The sequence below is a fragment of the Oncorhynchus gorbuscha genome, linkage group LG02, assembly GCF_021184085.1.
Source record: "Oncorhynchus gorbuscha isolate QuinsamMale2020 ecotype Even-year linkage group LG02, OgorEven_v1.0, whole genome shotgun sequence".
In the NCBI taxonomy this organism is placed as follows: Eukaryota; Metazoa; Chordata; class Actinopteri; order Salmoniformes; family Salmonidae; genus Oncorhynchus; species Oncorhynchus gorbuscha.
This window is the reverse complement of record NC_060174.1, coordinates 55,976,467-55,998,431: the sequence shown is the minus strand read 5'-3', so window position 1 is coordinate 55,998,431 and position 21,965 is coordinate 55,976,467. Positions and strand designations below refer to the sequence as shown.

General features: G+C 49.0%; 1 protein-coding gene across 3 annotated transcripts in view; it reads left to right on the top strand.

Annotated features, from left to right (window-relative positions):
- The window catches only part of LOC124004917 (activating molecule in BECN1-regulated autophagy protein 1B-like), a 51,531-nt gene that overhangs the window by 13,421 nt on the left and 16,145 nt on the right, over nucleotides 1–21,965 (top strand). For all 3 annotated transcript variants that reach the window (XM_046313741.1, XM_046313737.1, XM_046313734.1), the window contains exons 7-13: nucleotides 149–1,860; nucleotides 3,865–3,951; nucleotides 4,156–4,341; nucleotides 13,538–13,719; nucleotides 14,123–14,233; nucleotides 14,800–14,988; nucleotides 16,325–16,479. In XM_046313741.1, the coding sequence (XP_046169697.1) occupies nucleotides 149–1,860; nucleotides 3,865–3,951; nucleotides 4,156–4,341; nucleotides 13,538–13,719; nucleotides 14,123–14,233; nucleotides 14,800–14,988; nucleotides 16,325–16,479 (2,622 nt within the window). The remainder of the gene's footprint in view (nucleotides 1–148; nucleotides 1,861–3,864; nucleotides 3,952–4,155; nucleotides 4,342–13,537; nucleotides 13,720–14,122; nucleotides 14,234–14,799; nucleotides 14,989–16,324; nucleotides 16,480–21,965) is intronic.

Sequence of the window (21,965 nt, the reverse complement as noted above, 5' to 3'; positions counted from 1 at the left end):
CTTAGTGCCTGAACGTCATGCTGAGTTGGGAATAAGGCACATTGTTTTCTGTCTAGAAATGAAAGAATCTGCTCAAAGCCTTAAAAACATGGCTGTACCCTAATACCCTTAAACATTCAACATGACTGTACCCTAATATGTTCTGTAGAATGATGATGAGTCCGAGGTCCCCATGGACAGTGTGGAGATGCCCCACTTCCGCCAGCGCTCCTTCCTGCCCTCCCAGCCTGTACGCCGCACGCCAATCCTCCACAACTTCCTGCACATCCTGTCATCGCGCTCATCGGGGGCACAGGCTGGGGGGGATGCTTCCCGCCCTGGCGGGGAGGGCAGCGGTGAGCCTCCCAGCATGCCTTTGGGCCAGTACCCAGCCTCGCAGGACCGTGGACTGCCCTACCCAGGTTGCACCCAGCACCTGGGCATGGTGTGCCTCTGCAGCCGCTGCATGGCCAACCGCAGCCCTTCTCTGGGGGAGGGTCCCTCCACCTCCAGGCCTGTTGACCACCCCGAGCTTCCCCAGGTGGCCTCTCAGCCAGCCCCCCACGCCTCCACCTTTTCGGCCCGTACAGAGCCCCGGCAGCCTTCAGAGCCCACTGGAGCCCAGCAGCGGCCCTCGGCCTTCACTACAGTCTACTACAGTGCCGGCAGCTCCCTGCACCGCGCCGTGCCTACCACCCACGTGGCCAGCCAGCCCCTGAGCCAGCAGCTGTTGCCCCCGCCCGCCAACCACCAACACCAACCCTCATCCCGCCCTCTGCCCGGACCTGACTGGACACGCAGCCTGCTAAACATGAGAAGCTCAGAGAGCGGGGCCGGAAGTGGAGGGAGCAGTGGAGGGGGTATGGGTGGTGTTGGGGGTGGGATGCTGCCCCCCCGGACCAGCTCATCCTCTGTCAGCCTGCTGTCAGTGCTGCGGCAGCAAGACGGCTCCTCCCAGTCCCCCGTCTACACCTCCGCCACCGAGGGACGAGGCTTCCCCCTGCAGCCGGGCGCCGAACTTGGCCCCAGCCCTGTGGCCAATCAGAGAGGAGGAAGTGGTGGTGGTGGAGGAGGAGGGGTGGGCTCCAGCAGTGGGCACCACCCTTTCTGGGATGGCACGCGCAGCAACCCGGCCTCGTTCCGCAATGTGCTCCAGTGCAATCTTAGCCGCTACTTCATGGAGTTCGACCGCTTGCAGGACCTGGAGTTGCCGCTGGGGGCCGCCAGCATGGATGTCGGGGGAGGGGAGGGCGGCCAGGAGCAGATGCAGGAGCTGCTCAACAACAACATAGACCCAGAGAGACCCGGGCCCTCCGTGTCCTCCCACTACCAGCCCCAGCCACCCCCACCTGCCCCTACCGAGAACAACCCCCCTCCCTTCTCTAGCGCCGCCCACTCCTCCCGGGGCCACCTGAACCGCTGCCGGGCCTGCCACAACCTGCTCACCTTCAACCACGACTCCCAACGCTGGGAGCGCACCAGCCCAGCGTCCTCCACCTCCGCTGTCTCCACGCAGGAGGGCTCCAGCTCTCCCTGGCAGCAGCCCCCCAGTCCTGCCTATGAGGAGCCCCATGCACCATCACTGAGCCGGGATCCACACCCCCATCCCCAAGAGAGGGAGAGGAGGGTAGCCCAACCCCCTGAGCCCAGCGAGCTACAGCCCTCCCCAGGCCCTCACGTTGCAGCCATGCCCTTCCCCCCCATTGCGTCGTCCTCGGCCCAGCCCGGGGAGCAGACAGTGGGCCTGGTGTTCAACCAGGAGACAGGCCAGTGGGAGCGCGTCTATCGCCAGGCCGCCTCCAGCCGCTCCACCGACGCACCACCAGAGGCCTTAAGCCAGGAAATGCCTGTGGATAACCCGGATGAGGACTCTCTGAGAAGGTAGAGAAATGAGAAAGGCCTTGGTAGTCTCTGCGGTGTTGTTTTTCGCTCAGATCAGGGTCCTGTTTAGTAGGGCACACCGCAACAAAATATTTTGAAACTGAAAATGAAAATGAGCATTTCTTATTGAATGAGCTCATATTGTACCACCTTGTTTCAGACTGTTTTCTTCAGTTTGGTATCTACTGAACACCACTTGTCTCACTTTATCAAGTGATCCACTCTGGCATGATAACATTACAGCAAGTGACTACTGGTCTGCTTTACGCAGTATTTCCGTGATAGACTTATATTGTCCAAATACAGTGCCTTGCGAAAGTATTTGGCCCCCTTGAGCTTTGCGACCTTTTGCCACATTTCAGGCTTCAAACATAAAGATATAAAACTGTATTCTTTTGTGAAGAATCAACAACAAGTGGGACACAATCATGAAGTGGAACGACATTTATTGGATATTTCAAACTTTTTTAACAAATCAAAAACTGAAAAATTGGGTGTGCAAAATTATTCAGCGCCCTTAAGTTAATAGTTTGTAGCGCCACCTTTTGCTGCAATTACAGCTGTAAGTCGCTTGGGGTATGTCTCTATCAGTTTTGCACATCGAGAGACTGACATTTTTTCCCATTCCTCCTTGCAAAACAGCTCGAGCTCAGTGAGGTTGGATGGAGAGCATTTGTGAACAGCAGTTTTCAGTTCTTTCCACAGATTCTCGATTGGATTCAGGTATGGACTTTGACTTGGCCATTCTAACACCTGGATATGTTTATTTTTGAACCATTCCATTGTAGATTTTGCTTTATGTTTTGGATCATTGTCTTGTTGGAAGACAAATCTCCATCCCAGTTTCAGGTATTTTGCAGACTCCATCAGGTTTTCTTCCAGAATGGTCCTGTATTTGGCTCCATCCATCTTCCCATCAATTTTTAACCATCTTCCCTGTCCCTGCTGAAGAAAAGCCGGCCCAAACCATGATGCTGCCACCACCATGTTTGACAGTGGGGATGGTGTGTTCAGGGTGTTGCTTTTACGCCAAACATAACGTTTTGCATTGTTGCCAAAAAGTTCAATGTTGGTTTCATCTGACCAGAGCACCTTCTTCCACATGTTTGGTGTGTCTCCCAGGTGGCTTGTGGCAAACTTTAAACGACACTTTTTATGGATATCTTTAAGAAATGGCTTTCTTCTTGCCAGTCTTCCATAAAGGCCAGATTTGTGCAATATACGACTGATTGTCCTATGGACAGAGTCTCCCACCTCAGCTGTAGATCTCTGCAGTTCATCCAGAGTGATCATGGGCCTCTTGGCTGCATCTCTGATCAGTCTTCTCCTTGTATGAGCTGAAAGTTTAGAGGGACGGCCAGGTCTTGGTAGATTTGCAGTGGTCTGATACTCCTTCCATTTCAATATTATCGCTTGCACAGTGCTCCTTGGGATGTTTAAAGCTTGGGAAATCTTTTTGTATCCAAATCCGGCTTTAAACTTCTTCACAACTGTATCTTGGATCTGCCTGGTGTGTTCCTTGTTCTTCATGATGCTCTCTGCGCTTTTAACGGACCTCTGAGACTGTCTAAGTGCAGGTGTATTTATACGGAGACTTGATTACACACAGGTGGATTGTATTTATCATCATTAGTCATTTAGGTCAACATTGGATCATTCAGAGATCCTCACTGAACTTCTGGAGAGAGTTTGCTGCACTGAAAGTAAAGGGGCTGAATAATTTTGCACGCCCAATTTTTCAGTTTTTGATTTGTTAAAAAAGTTTGAAATATCCAATAAATGTCGTTCCACTTCATGATTGTGTCCCACTTGTTGTTGATTCTTCACAAAAAAATACAGTTTTATATCTTTATGTTTGAAGCCTGAAATGTGGCAAAAGGTCGCAAAGTTCAAGGGGGCCGAATACTTTCGCAAGGCACTGTAGTTGTATTTGTTTAAAACAAATACACTCCCTTTGCAGAGGAGATGAATTGCTGATCCATTGCTTGGTGGGTTTGTTCACAGAAGGCTGTTGGAGTCCTCCCTCCTCTCTCTCTCCCGCTACGACATGGGAGGATCCCGAGACCACCCTATCTACCCAGACCCCGCCAGGTACCAATCTTAACCCCAATTAAAATTGTATCATCATTGATAGGACAAAACCCATTGAGTAAGGTTGAAAAGATCCTTAAGTTTCCAGGTTTGTTAACAACCTGAAAATTTGTGTGAAGTTTCTGGAATTTTGCTAGCCTACTATGAACCCTACAGCTGTAATCTCCCATTGAACCCTTCTATCTGCGGTTATTTTTTCGTCAGGTTGTCCCCGGCTGCGTACTATGCCCAGAGGATGATTCAGTACCTGTCAAGGCGGGATAGTATTCGCCAGCGCTCGCTGCGCTACCAGCAGAACCGGCTGAGGACACTCTCCTCCTCGTCGGACAGCCCTGCCGGCAACCCCTCGGCCGCCATTGAGAACAGCGACGTAGACTTTGAGGAGCTAGAGTGAGTTGGCGGCAACCCATCCTGGGTCCGGTTGCCTGATAGTGATTGAACTTAGTCTTACATGTGTTTTAACGATGCATCTTTCCTACAACGGCCCAAGATGTAAATTGTGTTTCCCAAAACACCAAGCAGAGAGAACGTTTGCTAAGTGCGTCATTGAGGCATGTGTCGATACTGATAGGGTCGAAAGAAAGGGAGTGCTGCTTTCGGATCAGCTTTCTTCATTTAAATCTTACCTTAACATTATAATTATTCCACAATACTGATAATCAGCTCCAAGAAAAATATTATCACCTATGGCCGCGAATATTGAGGTGGCTTATTCTAAGGCTTGCCCGGTAATAATTCACAAAATCACAGATTTGGCACATCATTGCTAGACATGAACTATATTGAGACAAATTACAGACAATAACAAGTATTATAATATAACTAAATTGATTGAACATGAAATGTATTTCAATATGATTGAAATAGGTCTATGGCCTACTGTTTATATTTTATTTCTGTTATCTCGGTTTTCATTTTGAAGCATATTTTTATACATTGGTTGTTGATAGAAATTGCAACTTTGTATTTGTAGTCAACTTGGTTCTGAAGTTATCGGCGGTCTCAGAGAGAAGGATGAACCATGTGTTTATATGTTCAGCAGAGATCTTCTGTGTTGAAAGTAACGCGGAAGGGCAAAACAGTATCTAACGATGCACTTAGCTGTTCTTACGAGTGGTCTGAGGCAGGCATTAGATTACGAGCGTTTTCAGGTGCAAGGTTAATAATGATGGTTTTGGGAAACCACTCCAGAGATTTAACGATGCTTCTATGAAGGTTCTAATGATGGGAAACCGGGCCCCGGCCCCTTAAAGCTAGAATCCATAATTGAAACAGTAAAAAAGCGGTCACGCCGCCTCTGTTTTGGTAAATAACTGAGGGATGGAGCTGGAGAAATGTTACCACTTTCAAATTCATAGATAGAGATATGGATGTAAGGACAGATCGGTGGTAGGGCATGCAGGCTGTCGCCAATTTTATAAATGCACAATTTGCCTAAATGTATCATGGAAACAATAATGGAAACACAAGTTTTATTGTTTAGTTATAATGTCCTTACATCCAGCTGTTTTTATCGACGCGACTGCACCATAGCAGGCAATTGTCGCATCTGTTTTCTATGTTTTAAATGTTGACAAAGATTCCAAGAACACAGGATGAGATGTTACTATCCTTTGTGCAAGCACTTCCAAGAGTTAATGAACAGTGAGCGTGGTGAAATTTGGGGAGCGCATCGTCAGTAGTGTACCTTTGGTTCCTAGGGTGTTTCGGCCTTTCACACTATACATCCTCCTCAAAGGCGGCCAGCGACAGGGTGATCAATCCTACGCTTGCGTCCCATTCCCAATTAGTCATAGGAGTTGCCTTGTTGTTGATAGCAAACATCCCATGGGACTATGCATGGCAGGGGCGTCCTCCTCCCTGAGTCAATCATTGTTGACCGCATACCTCCTGGCCCTCTCACTTCGGGGCCCAGCTGGGGTCTTTCCTCTTCATCCAGAGCCACTGACTGCTGCCTTCTGCCGCCTCTGATACAGCTTTGATTGCCGAACGCTGGCTCTGGCCCTTAATTCCCAGGTCTCTAAGCAGTCTGGTTGTAGATGTTGCCACAAAACCTCTGCAGCCCACCTCCACTGGTCGGACTTCTGTGTTCCAGCCATGATGCCGTGCTTCGGCAGCTAGATCAGCATAGCGCAGATGTTTTCGCTCATAAGCCTCATCTACTGAGTTTTCCCAGGGTACTGTGAGCTCAATGATGAAGACCTTATTGAGTGAACGGGACCAGAGCACCATGTCAGGTCTTAGGGTGGTGGTTGCGATCTCCGGAGGAAACACAAGTTGCCGGCCAATGTCAGCTAGCATTTTCCAGTCGCGGGCCAAGCACAGCTGGTCTCGCTCTAATGGTGTAGAGCCGCTCTTCGGTGGTTTAGCCCCTTCGCGGACAAAGTTTGTCCGTAAGGAGTGTGATGCTGCTGTGGGTGGTAGGGAGTTAATGGCAGCTCGCTTGTCCTCCAGGGCGGACGCAAGGTTTTTAAGGACTTGGTTGTGACGCCAAGTGTAGCGTCCTTGGGCGAGGCTTGTTTTACAGCCTGTGAGAATGTGCCTGAGGTTGGCTGGCATGGAACAGAGGGCACAGTCCGGATCTTCACCATACCATTGGTGAAGATTAACTGGTGTTGGAAGGACGTCATATGTTGCTCTGATGGAAAAGCTCAACCGCCTCGCTTCCATGGCCCACAGATCCTTCCAGCTGATCTTCCTCTTCTCCACACTGTCCCATCGAGTCCACTGTCCCTGTTTGGCAAGAGAGACTGCCTTGGCCCACCTTGCAGCCTCCTCCTGATGGCGTACTTCCTGCATTACCATCTTCCGCCGCTCTGGTGCAGTGGCCTTACTCCAAGCAGCACGGCTAGTTAGCCCAAGGCCTCCTCTCCCTTGCTGAACATGACCCACAATGTCAGCATGTCTGAGGGCTGCTGTTGCCTCCTGGACTGCTTTTCCTGGCCTCCATTTGCGCCCAGTTGCCAAGGTCGGCGCGTTGTTGCTCACCACTGGGTCTCGAAATTCATTCAGTCATTTGGAGCCTGGTTTTTGCACACTTGAATTCCTCTGTTAGACTGGTGAGGGGCAGCTTGAGGACACCATCTCCATAGAGGCCTATGGTGGTAAGGCATCGTGGAACTCCAAGCCACTTCTTTAAGTAGCCTGTGACTCCTCTTTCCATCTTCTCCACTGTTGAGATTGGAACCTCATACAGTGCTAAGGGCCACAACACCCGGGGTAGGAGACCAAACTGCAGACACCAGGCCTTTAACTTTCCAGGTAGCTGGGTGTTGTCGATGGACTGTAGGCTACTACTGATGTCTTTGCGCAGCTGTTGCACCTGGTCTTTGTCCTTCAGGCTTGCATCATACCACCTTCCAAGGCTTTTTACCGGCTGCTCAGACACTGTTGGGATTTGGACATCTCCGATGAAGAATTTCAGGTCAGAGAGTACTCCCTTCACAATCGAGATGCTGCGTGACTTGGATGGTTTAATCTTCATACGGGCCCAGCTGATGTTCTCCTCATGTTTTCTGAGCAGTCTCCTGGTGCATGGGACAGTGGTGGTCAATGTTGTAATGTCGTCCATGTAGGCTCTGAGTGGAGGGAGGCGGAAACCAGAGTCGACTCGCTGTCCACCAGCAACCCATTTTGAGGATCTGATGATAACCTCCATTGCCATTGTGAATGCCAACGGAGAAATGGTACATCCCGCCATTATACCTACATTCAGGCACTGCCATGAGGTGGTGAACTCTGAGGTGGTGAAGCAGAACTGCAGATCCTGGAAGTACGACTTCACCAGGTTTGTGATGGTGTCCGGTATGTGGAAAAATCTGAAGGCAGACCACAGGAGTTCATGGGGCACAGAGCCAAATGCATTGGCGAGGTCGAGGAAGACTACATGGAGGTCCCTTTTCTCCACCTTGGCCATTTGGATCTGATGCCAGATCATGCTGGAATGTTCCAAGCAGCCAGAGAACCCTGATATTCCTGCCTTCTGTACAGATGCATCGACGTACGTATTCCTTTGTAGGTACTCGGCCATCCTCTGGGCAATGACCCTAAAGAAGATTTTTCCCTCGACATTCAGTAAGGAGATTGGGCGGAATTGGCTGATGTTCACTGCATCCTTCTCCTTAGGGATCAGGACCCCGCCTGCCCTACGCCACACTTTGGGTATTATCTTCTTCTGCCAAGCTGTTCTCATAAGCCTCCAGAGGAACCTCAGGACGTCTGGTGTGTTCTTATACACTTTGTACGGGACTCCATTTGGCCCCGGGCCTGATGCTGTTCTTGCCCGTCGAACTGTGTCTTCCACCTCTTTCCATGTCGGAGGGCTGGTCTCAATATGATGTTCCGGGGTTCAATGGGTGGGATATCTGATGGGATGGCCAGATGTTCATGTCGCTTTGAGTCAACGTTTGTTATTCTCAGGTGCTCCTCTAGGTCTTTCTTTGTTGTTTTTAGAGCTCCACTTTTTCTTTTGTGAAGAGACTTTTAAGGAACTTGAAGGGATCTTTATAGAATCGAGTTCTAGTTTGTTCTTTTTTCCTTCTGCGTTTCCGTAGGTTCTCTGCTCTACGGAGGGATGCCAACCGGGTTTTGATGTCAGCTTGAAGTGCCTCTATGCCCTCCTTTTCCACTTCCGAGGCCTTCTTCCACTGTTTCTTAAGCTGCCGCCTTTCTTGAACGAGGCGCTTGATTTCTTGTTGCCTTCTGGAAACTGGTGGGGTTGGAACCTTTCTCCCGCCTTTTGCCTCTTCCACTCCAAATCTTTCTGTCCCGTACTCATAGATGATGTCCCCATCCTCTCCAACTTCTTCTCCACTGTGCCTCGAAGTTTCTCGAGGGTCAAGGTAAGGTCAGTATTCACTGTTTCCCACAACTTCTTGTCACTGGCGCCAGGCCACTTCACATACGGTCTGTGCCCTGGTAGTCTCCTCTCGACTGCAGGTCTGGGAGGCTGGGTGAGTTCCACTCCTGTTGTTGGTTCCACCTCAGTTGCTACTTCGGTGCTTGAGTTTACGTCCTCCATGACAGTGGTACTGATGCACTGCAAACTATGGTTTGCGTCCAGTTGCTGTGCTTCATTCGACTGATTTGATCGCTTTCGCAGAAAGTAATCAATGCGAGTTCTCTGTCTCTCTTTACCCAAACACCCCTTCTTCCCCTGGTGGATCCTCAACCCATGGTGTGATGTAACTTTCCTCCAACCACAGACACATACCTGCATCTGTTTATGGCCCACTGTTGCAGCAGAACTTGTGACAGTTGCTGTGGTGTTCTCTTGTGCTGTGCTCTCATTACTCGTAGTCGTTTCCAGTCCAGTCATTACCATGTTGTCAGCCGATGAGTCATCTTCCGCCCCCGCTCTCGCAGACTCTAGGGGTATTCTCGTATTTTTACTTTCTGTAGCTAAAGCGGGTGTTTCCAACATACTGCGAAGCATGGGAAACTACAGAAATGGGAAGCTACCCCATGACTGTCCCAGTGGGGTCTATTCCCTCCTGTCAGCCGTCTCTCCGTGCCGCCACAAGGACTTTCCCCTGTTGTCAGCTGATCTTTCTCAGCAGTCACTGGACAAGTCCAGATATTCAGATTCCAAGAACACAGGATGAGATGTTACTATCCTTTGTGCAAGCACTTCCAAGAGTTAATGAACAGTGAGCGTGGTGAAATTTGGGGAGCGCATCGTCAGTAGTGTACCTTTGGTTCCTAGGTGTTTCGGCCTTTCACACTATACACCCTCCTCAAAGGCGGCCAGCGACAGGGTGATCAATCCTACGCTTGCGTCCCATTCCCAATTAGTCATAGGAGTTGCCTTGTTGTTGATAGCAAACATCCCATGGGACTATGCATGGCAGGGGCGTCCTCCTCCCTGAGTCAATCATTGTTGACCGCATACCTCCTGGCCCTCTCACTTCGGGGCCCAGCTGGGGTCTTTCCTCTTCATCCAGAGCCACTGACTGCTGCCTTCTGCCGCCTCTGATACAGCTTTGATTGCCGAACGCTGGCTCTGGCCCTTAATTCCCAGGTCTCTAAGCAGTCTGGTTGTAGATGTTGCCACAAAACCTCTGCAGCCCACCTCCACTGGTCGGACTTCTGTGTTCCAGCCATGATGCCGTGCTTCGGCAGCTAGATCAGCATAGCGCAGATGTTTTCGCTCATAAGCCTCATCTACTGAGTTTTCCCAGGGTACTGTGAGCTCAATGATGAAGACCTTATTGAGTGAACGGGACCAGAGCACCATGTCAGGTCTTAGGGTGGTGGTTGCGATCTCCGGAGGAAACACAAGTTGCCGGCCAATGTCAGCTAGCATTTTCCAGTCGCGGGCCAAGCACAGCTGGTCTCGCTCTAATGGTGTAGAGCCGCTCTTCGGTGGTTTAGCCCCTTCGCGGACAAAGTTTGTCCGTAAGGAGTGTGATGCTGCTGTGGGTGGTAGGGAGTTGGTGGCAGCTCGCTTGTCCTCCAGGGCGGACGCAAGGTTTTTAAGGACTTGGTTGTGACACCAAGTGTAGCGTCCTTGGGCGAGGCTTGTTTTACAGCCTGTGAGAATGTGCCTGAGGTTGGCTGGCATGGAACAGAGGGCACAGTCCGGATCTTCACCATGCCATTGGTGAAGATTAACTGGTGTTGGAAGGACGTCATATGTTGCTCTGATGGAAAAGCTCAACCGCCTCGCTTCCATGGCCCACAGATCCTTCCAGCTGATCTTCCTCTTCTCCACACTGTCCCATCGAGTCCACTGTCCCTGTTTGGCAAGAGAGACTGCCTTGGCCCACCTTGCAGCCTCCTCCTGATGGCGTACTTCCTGCACTACCATCTTCCGCCGCTCTGGTGCAGTGGCCTTACTCCAAGCAGCACGGCTAGTTAGCCCAAGGCCTCCTCTCCCTTGCTGAACATGACCCACAATGTCAGCATGTCTGAGGGCTGCTGTTGCCTCCTGGACTGCTTTTCCTGGCCTCCATTTGCGCCCAGTTGCCAAGGTCGGCGCGTTGTTGCTCACCACTGGGTCTCGAGATTCATTCAGTGTCATTTGGAGCCTGGTTTTTGCACACTTGAATTCCTCTGTTAGACTGGTGAGGGGCAGCTTGAGGACACCATCTCCATAGAGGCCTATGGTGGTAAGGTATCGTGGAACTCCAAGCCACTTCTTTAAGTAGCCTGTGACTCCTCTTTCCATCTTCTCCACTGTTGAGATTGGAACCTCATACAAGAAGTCAATGGATGAGTTCATTTTGTAAAAACATTGGAGTAAAACACGCTTATATTTTGGGTTCTGATGGGGGTATGACAATCGAACTAAGCTCATGAGGTTATATATGTTATATTCTTCAATAATCAATGTATACATAACTAATATATATAATTAATTTATAGGTCCAAATATGGATGTAGAAAATAAGGATTCCACCTTTTTTAAAGGGATATTACGCTCTTCAATTTACATTTACATTTAAGTCATTTAGCAGACGCTCTTATCCAGAGCGACTTACAAATTGGTGCATTCACCTTATGACATCCAGTGGAACAGCCACTTTACAATAGTGCATCTACATATTTTAAGGGGGGGGTGAGAAGGATTACTTTATCCTATCCTAGGTATTCCTTGAAGAGGTGGGGTTTCAGGTGTCTCCGGAAGGTGGTGATTGACTCCGCTGTCCTGGCGTCGTGAGGGAGTTTGTTCCACCATTGGGGAGCCAGAGCAGCGAACAGTTTTGACTGGGCTGAGCGGGAACTGTACTTCCTCAGTGGTAGGGAGGCGAGCAGGCCAGAGGTGGATGAACGCAGTGCCCTTATTTGGGTGTAGGGCCTGATCAGAGCCTGGAGGTACTGAGGTGCCGTTCCCCTCACAGCTCCGTAGGCAAGCACCATGGTCTTGTAGCGGATGCGAGCTTCAACTGGAAGCCAGTGGAGAGAGCGGAGGAGCGGGGTGACGTGAGAGAACTTGGGAAGGTTGAACACCAGACGGGCTGCGGCGTTCTGGATGAGTTGTAGGGGTTTAATGGCACAGGCAGGGAGCCCAGCCAACAGCGAGTTGCAGTAATCCAGACGGAAGATGACAAGTGCCTGGATTAGGACCTGTGCCGCTTCCTGTGTGAGGCAGGGTCGTACTCTGCGGATGTTGTAGAGCATGAACCTACAGGAACGGGCCACCGCCTTGATGTTAGTTGAGAACGACAGGGTGTTGTCCAGGATCACGCCAAGGTTCTTAGCGCTCTGGGAGGAGGACACAATGGAGTTGTCAACCGTGATGGCGAGATCATGGAACGGGCAGTCCTTCCCCGGGAGGAAGAGCAGCTCCGTCTTGCCGAAGTTCAGCTTGAGGTGGTGATCCGTCATCCACACTGATATGCCTGCCAGACATGCAGAGATGCGATTCGCCACCTGGTCATCAGAAGGGGGAAAGGAGAAGATTAATTGTGTGTCGTCTGCATAGCAATGATAGGAGAGACCATGTGAGGTTATGACAGAGCCAAGTGACTTGGTGTATAGCGAGAATAGGAGAGGGCCTAGAACAGAGCCCTGGGGGACACCAGTGGTGAGAGCGCATGGTGAGGAGACAGATTCTCGCCACGCCACCTGGTAGGAGCGACCTGTCAGGTAGGACGCAATCCAAGCGTGGGCCACGCCGGAGATGCCCAACTCAGAGAGGGTGGAGAGGAGTATCTGATGGTTCACAGTATCGAAGGCAGCCGATAGGTCTAGAAGGATGAGAGCAGAGGAGAGAGAGTTAGCTTTAGCGGTGCGGAGCGCCTCCGTGATACAGAGAAGAGCAGTCTCAGTTGAATGACTAGTCTTGAAACCTGACTGATTTGGATCAAGAAGGTCATTCTGAGAGAGATAGCGGGAGAGCTGACCAAGGACGGCACGTTCAAGAGTTTTGGAGAGAAAAGAAAGAAGGGATACTGGTCTGTAGTTGTTGACATCGGAGGGATCGAGTGTAGGTTTTTTCAGAAGGGGTGCAACTCTCGCTCTCTTGAAGACGGAAGGGACGTAGCCAGCGGTCAGGGATAAGTTGATGAGCGAGGTGAGGTAAGGGAGAAGGTCTCCGGAAATGGTCTGGAGAAGAGAGGAGGGGATAGGGTCAAGCGGGCAGGTTGTTGGGCGGCCGGCCGTCACAAGACGCGAGATTTCATCTGGAGAGAGAGGGGAGAAAGAGGTCAGAGCACAGGGTAGGGCACTGTGAGCAGAACCAGCGGTGTCGTTTGACTTAGCAAACGAGGATCGGATGTCGTCGACCTTCTTTTCAAAATGGTTGACGAAGTCATCTGCAGAGAGGGATCAAAGTATGCCAGTTGTTTTCAGACCTCAAAGTTGTCTTCTGTTGAAATAAGTGGAGGAGGAGATAAAATGGGTTAAGTAGATGTCCCAGGCCATCTTGTTGGAAAAGATAAGAACCATACACTGTCCAGATTTATGTTGCTTATCTATTCTATTCATTTTGGTTGAGGCATATAGCTGGATCTACACAACCGATGGTGTGGGAGGTGGACTAGTCTTGAAATCAGAGTTCAATGATCCAACTTTGAACCCTTAGCTTCACCACAAGTCTCCCAATAGCCTCTGTTTTCCCAATAACTGTGGGTGTGTTTAACAGTGATAACGGCGACAGGACGAGGCACAGAACACCGCGCAACGCCAGGATGTCTGCTCCTTCGCTGGGGCGCTTCGTTCCCCGGCGGTTCCTGTTGCCTGAGTATCTGCCCTACGCTGGGATCTTCCACGAGAGGGGACAGCCTGGCCTTGCCACTCACTCCTCTGTCAACAGGGTCTTAGCAGGTAATAACCAAGATTGTCCCACTAAAGTGCACTCTGCTTATAGAGCAGTGATCCAATTGTCCTGTACTCATGTCATCATTATCGTCTACAAGAGGAGTGCACTGTAAAACTTTAAACCAATACTGTGTCAAGCTGAGCTTTATTTCACTGTCCTGATTACCCATCCTTTATAGTTGGTGGAACCATTCTGAAAGGTATAGAAGAGGATATCCAAGCTAGCGCAGTACAGTTTAAGTGTGCAACAAGTGCAACAACTGACTTGTTGACTGCTCTCATACATCTCAATGTTATCCATTTGATTGTGTTCATTTCTGCTGTCTGCAATAATGGTAGCCAGTCCTTTTCCTACTTCACTTCCAATGCTCTTTTCCACTGACCAAAATGTTTTTCTCCTGTCTCTCAGGTGCCTCCATCGGGGACGGCCAGTCGGCGGTGGCTAGTAACATAGCCAACACCACCTACCGGCTGCAGTGGTGGGACTTCACCAAATTCGACCTGCCTGAGATCAGCAACGGTATGTGAAATGTTCAGAACGTTGCAGGTAGAAATAGAATGAATCAAGATGCCATGATTCCATATTCCATCTGACAGGCAGTCGTATCTGTTCTACACAATGCACTTCTCTAAACATTCTGTAACGTTACATTCTCCTAAACAAGCCCCAGCTTGTTTTCTTGCCCTGATTGCGTTTACCTTGGTAGAATTATACTGTAGTATTGACGTGTGTGGGGGGGGAGTTATCCTATTCTTGTGGGGATTTCTGGGCATTTTAGGTCCCCACAAGAATAGTAAAACCAGGACAATTCGCCGTCGTGGGGACACTTCCCACGTCCCCATGAGGACAAAAGCTATTTTCAGCTTAGGAGTTAGGTTTACGGTTAAGGTTAAAATTAGGGTCGGCATTAGGGTGAGGGGTTAGGGTTTGGGTTAGGGAAAATATGATTTTGAATGGAAATACATTTTAGGTCCCCACAAAGATAGAATAACAAAGTGTGCATGCATGTGTGTGTGCAAAATTAAACTGTAGTATTGACATCCTGTGTGTGCCTGCGTGCTTGAGTGTATTCCACACCCCTCCAGCCTCTGTGAATGTGCTGGTGCCAAACTGTAAGATATACAACGACGCCAGTTGTGACATCTCAGCGGACGGGCTGCTCCTGGCCGTGTTCATACCTAGCAGCCAGCGGGGCTTCCCTGACGAGGGCATCCTGGCCGTGTACTCCCTAGCCCCTCACAACCTGGGGGAGATGCTCTACACTAAGAGATTTGGTAAGTCATATCACGCGGTCCTCTGTTGCTTAATTGGTAGAGCATGGTACTTGCAACGGCAGGATAGTGGGTTTGATTCCCGGTTGGTTCCCAGTGGGATCAATTTATCTGTACTTAAATAATGTATGCATGCATGGATAAAAGTAACTTTGGATAAAAGAGTTTGCTAAATGGGATATTATTGCTATATATTATTCAGAAAGTATTGCCGTCATGGACTTGACCTCCAGGATAGAACTATAGCAGTCTTTCCCAAACTATGTCTTCAAGTACCCCCGGCCAATCCACTTATTTCAGGTATTCCAGTGATGGCAGACCTGATTCCATTGTTCAACTAATCACCTCATTAGTTGAATCAGGTTTGCTAGTTCTGGAATACGTCAAATGCGTGGAACGTCTGGGGGTACTTGAGGAGAGGTTTGCGACACTGAACTAGAGAATCTGTACCGAACAAAAATATAAATGTAACTTGCAACAGTATCAATGATTTTACTGAGTTACAGTTCATATAAGGAAATCAGTCAATGTAAATAAATTCATTAGGCCCTAATCTATGGACTTCACATGACTGGGAAGGGGCACAGCCATGGTTGACCCACCCACTTGAGAGCCAGGCCCAGTCAATCAGAATTTGGTTTTCCCTACACAACCTCTTTATTAAAGAAATAAATAACCCTCAGTTTCATCAGCTGTCTGGGTGGCTGGTCTCAGATGATCCCGCAGGTGAAGAAGCCGGATGTGTAGGTCCTGGGCTGGCGTAGTTACATGTGGTCTATGGCTGTGAGGCCGGTTGGACGTACTACCAAATTCTCTAAAACAACATCGGAAGCGGCTTATGGTAGAGAAATTAACATTCAATTCTCTGGCAACAGGTCTGGTGGACATTCCTGCAGTCAGCATGCCAATTGCATGCTCCCTCCAAACGTGAGACATCTGTTGTATTGTGTTGTGGGACAAAACTGCACATTTTAGTGGCCTTTAAATGCCCCCAGCACAAGGTACACCTGTGTAATTATCATGCTATTGAATCAGCTACTTTATATGCCACACCTGTAAGGTGGATGGATTATCTTGGCAAAGGAGAAATGCTCACTAGCAGGGATGTAAACAAATTTGTGCACAAAATTTTGGAGAAATAAGCTTTTTGTGCTTATGGAACACTTTTATTTCAACTCATGAAACATGGAACGTTTATATTTTTGTTGAGTATAAAACATTGAATCTAATAAATTAGTGCACAAAAGAGGATATTATTTTTAGTGAACCTAAACTATACTACAATATTAACCTAGAAGAATCTTACTAACCTTGTCAGTTTGTCTTTCTTCTCCCTCAGGTCCCAATGCCATCTCGGTGAGCCTGTCTCCCATGGGCTGCTACGTGATGGTGGGCCTAGCATCTCGCAGGATCCTGCTACATCCCTCCACTGACCACATGGTGGCGCAAGTGTTCCGGCTGCAGCAGCCCCACGGCGGCGAGACCTCCATCAGGGTGAGAAAGATCTTTTTGTTTCTGTTGTATTCCATAGTGAACATGACCCTGGTTACATGTTGCTGTTGACCTATGTCAGTAGTGTGTTGGTGTGGAGGTCAACAATGAGGGAGAACATAGTAGGATAAGTAGGGGGGTTTAAGATGGTCATACCATGGATCATTTGGCTATTTGATTTTGCATTTTAGGATCCATATAGGTGTCCAAGAAAAATAAAAAATGTGATGAAATATTGAGTTTGGCCTTTACTACTATAGAAACGCATTGAATAACACATTCATGAATGACAAAAAAACCCATACATTGTGTGAAGTGTCATATTTTGAAGTGTCATATATCAAGGAAATATAAGAAGGCTCATGAAATATATACAGTACCAGTCAAATGTTTGGACTCACCTACTCATTCAAGGGTTTTTCTTACATTTACATTTACATTTAAGTCATTTAGCAGACGCTCTTATCCAGAGCGACTTACAAATTGGTGCATTCACCTTATGACATCGAGTGGAACAGTCACTTTACAATAGTGCATCTAAATCTTAAAGGGGGGTGAGAGGGATTACTTATCCTATCCTAGGTATTCCTTAAAGAGGTGGGGTTTCAGGTGTCTCCGGAAGGTGGTGATTGACTCCGCTGTCCTGGCGTCGTGAGGGAGTTTGTTCCACCATTGGGGGGCCAGAGCAGCGAACAGTTTTGACTGGGCTGAGCGGGAGCTGTACTTCCTCAGTGGTAGGGAGGCGAGCAGGCCAGAGGTGGATGAACGCAGTGCCCTTGTTTGGGTGTAGGGCCTGATCAGAGCCTGGAGGTACTGAGGTGCCGTTCCCCTCACAGCTCCGTAGGCAAGCACCATGGTCTTGTAGCGGATGCGAGCTTCAACTGGAAGCCAGTGGAGAGAACGGAGGAGCGGGGTGACGTGAGAGAACTTGGGAAGGTTGAACACCGGGCTGCGGCGTTCTGGATGAGTTGAAGGGGTTTAATGGCACAGGCAGGGAGCCCAGCCAACAGCGAGTTGCAGTAATCCAGACGGGAGATGACAAGTGCCTGGATTAGGACCTGCGCCGCTTCCTGTGTGAGGCAGGGTCGTACTCTGCGGATGTTGTAGAGCATGAACCTACAGGAACGGGCCACCGCCTTGATGTTGGTTGAGAACGACAGGGTGTTGTCCAGGATCACGCCAAGGTTCTTAGCGCTCTGGGAGGAGGACACAATGGAGTTGTCAACCGTGATGGCGAGATCATGGAACGGGCAGTCCTTCCCCGGGAGGAAGAGCAGCTCCGTCTTGCCGAGGTTCAGCTTGAGGTGGTGATCCGTCATCCACACTGATATGTCTGCCAGACATGCAGAGATGCGATTCGCCACCTGGTCAGCAGAAGGGGGAAAGGAGAAGATTAATTGTGTGTCGTCTGCATAGCAATGATAGGAGAGACCATGTGAGGTTATGACAGAGCCAAGTGACTTGGTGTATAGCGAGAATAGGAGAGGGCCTAGGCCAGAGCCCTGGGGGACACCAGTGGTGAGAGCGCGTGGTGAGGAGACAGATTCTCGCCACGCCACCTGGTAGGAGCGACCTGTCAGGTAGGACGCAATCCAAGCGTGGGCCGCGCCGGAGATGCCCAACTCGGAGAGGGTGGAGAGGAGGATCTGATGGTTCACAGTATCGAAGGCAGCCGATAGATCTAGAAGGATGAGAGCAGAGGAGAGAGAGTTAGCTTTAGCAGTGCGGAGCGCCTCCGTGATACAGAGGAGAGCAGTCTCAGTTGAATGACTAGTCTTGAAACCTGACTGATTTGGATCAAGAAGGTCATTCAGAGAGAGATAGCGGGAGAGCTGGCCAAGGACGGCACGTTCAAGAGTTTTGGAGAGAAAAGAAAGAAGGGATACTGGTCTGTAATTGTTGACATCGGAGGGATTGAGTGTAGGTTTTTTCAGAAGGGGTGCAACTCTCGCTCTCTTGAAGACGGAAGGGACGTAGCCAGCGGTCAGGGATGAGTTGATGAGCGAGGTGAGGTAAGGGAGAAGGTCTCCGGAAATGGTCTGGAGAAGAGAGGAGGGGATAGGGTCAAGCGGGCAGGTTGTTGGGCGGCCGGCCATCACAAGACGCGAGATTTCATCTGGAGAGAGAGGGGAGAAAGAGGTCAGAGCACAGGGTAGGGCAGTGCGAGCAGAACCAGCGGTGTCGTTTGACTTAGCAAACGAGGATCGGATGTCGTCGACCTTCTTTTCAAAATGGTTGACGAAGTCATCTGCAGAGAGGGAGGAGGGGGGGGAGGGGGAGGAGGATTCAGGAGGGAGGAGAAGGTGGCAAAGAGTTTCCTAGGGTTAGAGGCAGATGCTTGGAATTTAGAGTGGTAGAAAGTGGCTTTAGCAGCAGAGACAGAGGAGGAAAATGTAGAGAGGAGGGAGTGAAAGGATGCCAGGTCCGCAGGGAGGCGAGTTTTCCTCCATTTCCGCTCGGCTGCCCGGAGCCCTGTTCTGTGAGCTCGCAATGAGTCATCGAGCCACGGAGCGGGAGGGAGGACCGAGCCGGCCTGGAGGATAGGGGACATAGAGAGTCAAAGGATGCAGAGAGAGAGGAGGGTTGAGGAGGCAGAATCAGGAGATAGGTTGGAGAAGGTTTGAGCAGAGGGAAGAGATGATAGGATGGAAGAGGAGAGAGTAGCGGGGGAGAGAGAGCGAAGGTTGGGACAGTGCGATACCATCCGAGTAGGGGCAGTGTGGGAGGTGTTGGATGAGAGCGAGAGGGAAAAGGATACAAGGTAGTGGTTGGAGACTTGGAGGGGAGTTGCAATGAGGTTAGTGGAAGAACAGCATCTAGTAAAGATGAGGTCGAGCGTATTGCCTGCCTTGTGAGTAGGGGGGGAAGGTGAGAGGGTGAGGTCAAAAGAGGAGAGGAGTGGAAAGAAGGAGGCAGAGAGGAATGAGTCAAAGGTAGACGTGGGGAGGTTAAAGTCGCCCAGAACTGTGAGAGGTGAGCCGTCCTCAGGAAAGGAGCTTATCAAGGCATCAAGCTCATTGATGAACTCTCCGAGGGAACCTGGAGGGCGATAAATGATAAGGATGTTAAGCTTGAAAGGGCTGGTAACTGTGACAGCATGGAATTCAAAGGAGGCGATAGACAGATGGGTAAGGGGAGAAAGAGAGAATGACCACTTGGGAGAGATGAGGATCCCGGTGCCACCACCCCGCTGACCAGAAGCTCTCGGGGTGTGCGAGAACACGTGGGCGGACGAAGAGAGAGCAGTAGGAGTAGCAGTGTTGTCTGTGGTGATCCATGTTTCCGTCAGTGCCAAGAAGTCGAGGGACTGGAGGGAGGCATAGGCTGAGATGAACTCTGCCTTGTTGGCCGCAGATCGGCAGTTCCAGAGGCTACCGGAGACCTGGAACTCCACGTGGGTCGTGCTCGCTGGGACCACCAGATTAGGGTGGCCGCGGCCACGCGGTGTGGAGCGTTTGTATGGTCTGTGCAGAGAGGAGAGAACAGGGATAGACAGACACATAGTTGACAGGCTACAGAAGAGGCTACGCTAATGCAATGGAGATTGGAATGACAAGTGGACTACACGTCTCGAATGTTCAGAAAGTTAAGCTTACGTAGCAAGAATCTTATTGACTAAAATGATTAAAATGATACAGTACTGCTGATGTAGGCTAGCTGGCAGTGGGTGCGTTGTTGACACTACACTAATCAAGTCGTTCCGTTGAGTGTAATAGTTTCGACAGTGCTGCTATTCGGGGGCTAGCTGGCTAGCTAGTAGTGTTGTTTACGTTACGTTGCGTTAAAAGAACGACAATAGCTGGCTAGCTAACCTAGAAAATCGCTCTAGACTACACAATTATCTTTGATACAAAGACGGCTATGTAGCTAGCTATGTAGCTAGCTACGAGCAAACAAATCAAACCGTTATACTGTAATGAAATAAAATGAAAATGTGATACTACCTGTGAATGCGACCGGGTTGTTGAGTCTATTCAGAAGACGTTGGCTAGCTGCTGGCTAGCTGTCGGCTAGCTGTTCGCTAGCTAGCAGAGTCTCCTACGTTAAGGACGACAAATAGCTGGCTAGCTAACCTCGGTAAATTAAGATAATCACTCTAAGACTACACACTCTAAACTACACAATTATCTTGGATACGAAGACAGCAAAGACAGCTATGTAGCTAGCTAACACTACACTAATCAAGTCGTTCAGTTGAGTGTAATAGTTTCTCCAGTGCAGCTAATCAGTGGACGTTAGCTAGCTGGCTAGTGAAGACTACGTTAGGACGGCGAAATACGATAATTACGCAATTATCTTTGATACAAAGACGGCTATGTAGCTAGCTAAGAAGAAATTGCTAAGATTTAGACAAATCAAACCGTTGTGCTATAATGAAATGTAATGAAAAAGTTATACTACCTGCAGAGCGAAGTGTCGATGCGACCGCTCGCTCCAACTCTGACGAATGAATGCGAGCTTTTCTTAATTTTTTACTATTTTCTACATTGTATAATAATAGTGAAGACATCAAAACTATGAAATAACACATAAGGAATCATTCGGCCAACGAGTGCTCAACATCTGTGGGAACTCCTTCAAGACTGTTGGAAAAGCATTCCAGGTGAGGCTGGTTGAGAGAATGCGTGGTTGAGAGAATGTGAGAGAATATGAGTGTGAGGGTACAAAATCAACATGCGATGGCGCACTCAGGCACACGTGCGCGTCTGGTTTGGGTCAGCATGTAAAGATGTCATCAAGGCAAAGGGTGGCTACGTTGAAGAATCTCAAATATTAAATATATTTTGATTTGTTTAACACTTTTTGGGATACTACATGATTCCATATGTTATTTCATAGTTTTGATGGAACCATGTAGAAAATAGTACAAATGAAGAAAAACCCTTGAATGAGTACATGTGTCCAAACTTTTGACTGGTACTGTAGATCCTGACCGACATATCGGTTGATTATATTATTGGCCGATGTTGATCTTTTAAATTTTATATTTGTATTGGCCGATCATTTTTCCGATATTCAATAAATAGGATGAAAAAAGGGAATCTCATGCTTATCTAAACACTTGCAGCCATTCTCATGATGTTTCACAAGGTAGTGTATACATTTGCAACATATTTCTTGGATAATTGCTGTTTTGGATGCCAATTTAGGTTTAAAACTTATTTCAATCAATTCTACTCATTTGTGACCGACCGGCACAAATCGGTTTTATCTAGCAACATTTTTACATGGATAAAAGTAAAGACTCAGAGCTACAAAATGGTATATCTTACACTGCATTTGAGGAACACTGGGAAAGAAATTATTCTTTGAAAGTTGCTAAACTTGTAAACAAATTTTTGAGAAAAGTGCCTTTGAATATTTTGGTACCTACTGGAGAGCACTCCTTTGTCAACACCCATGCAGCATTGTTCACACCCTTAAGCCAGCCCCATCCATCTCTTTAAGGATTCACATGTGAGGTCATGTGCTAAACAGTGAGTAGTATA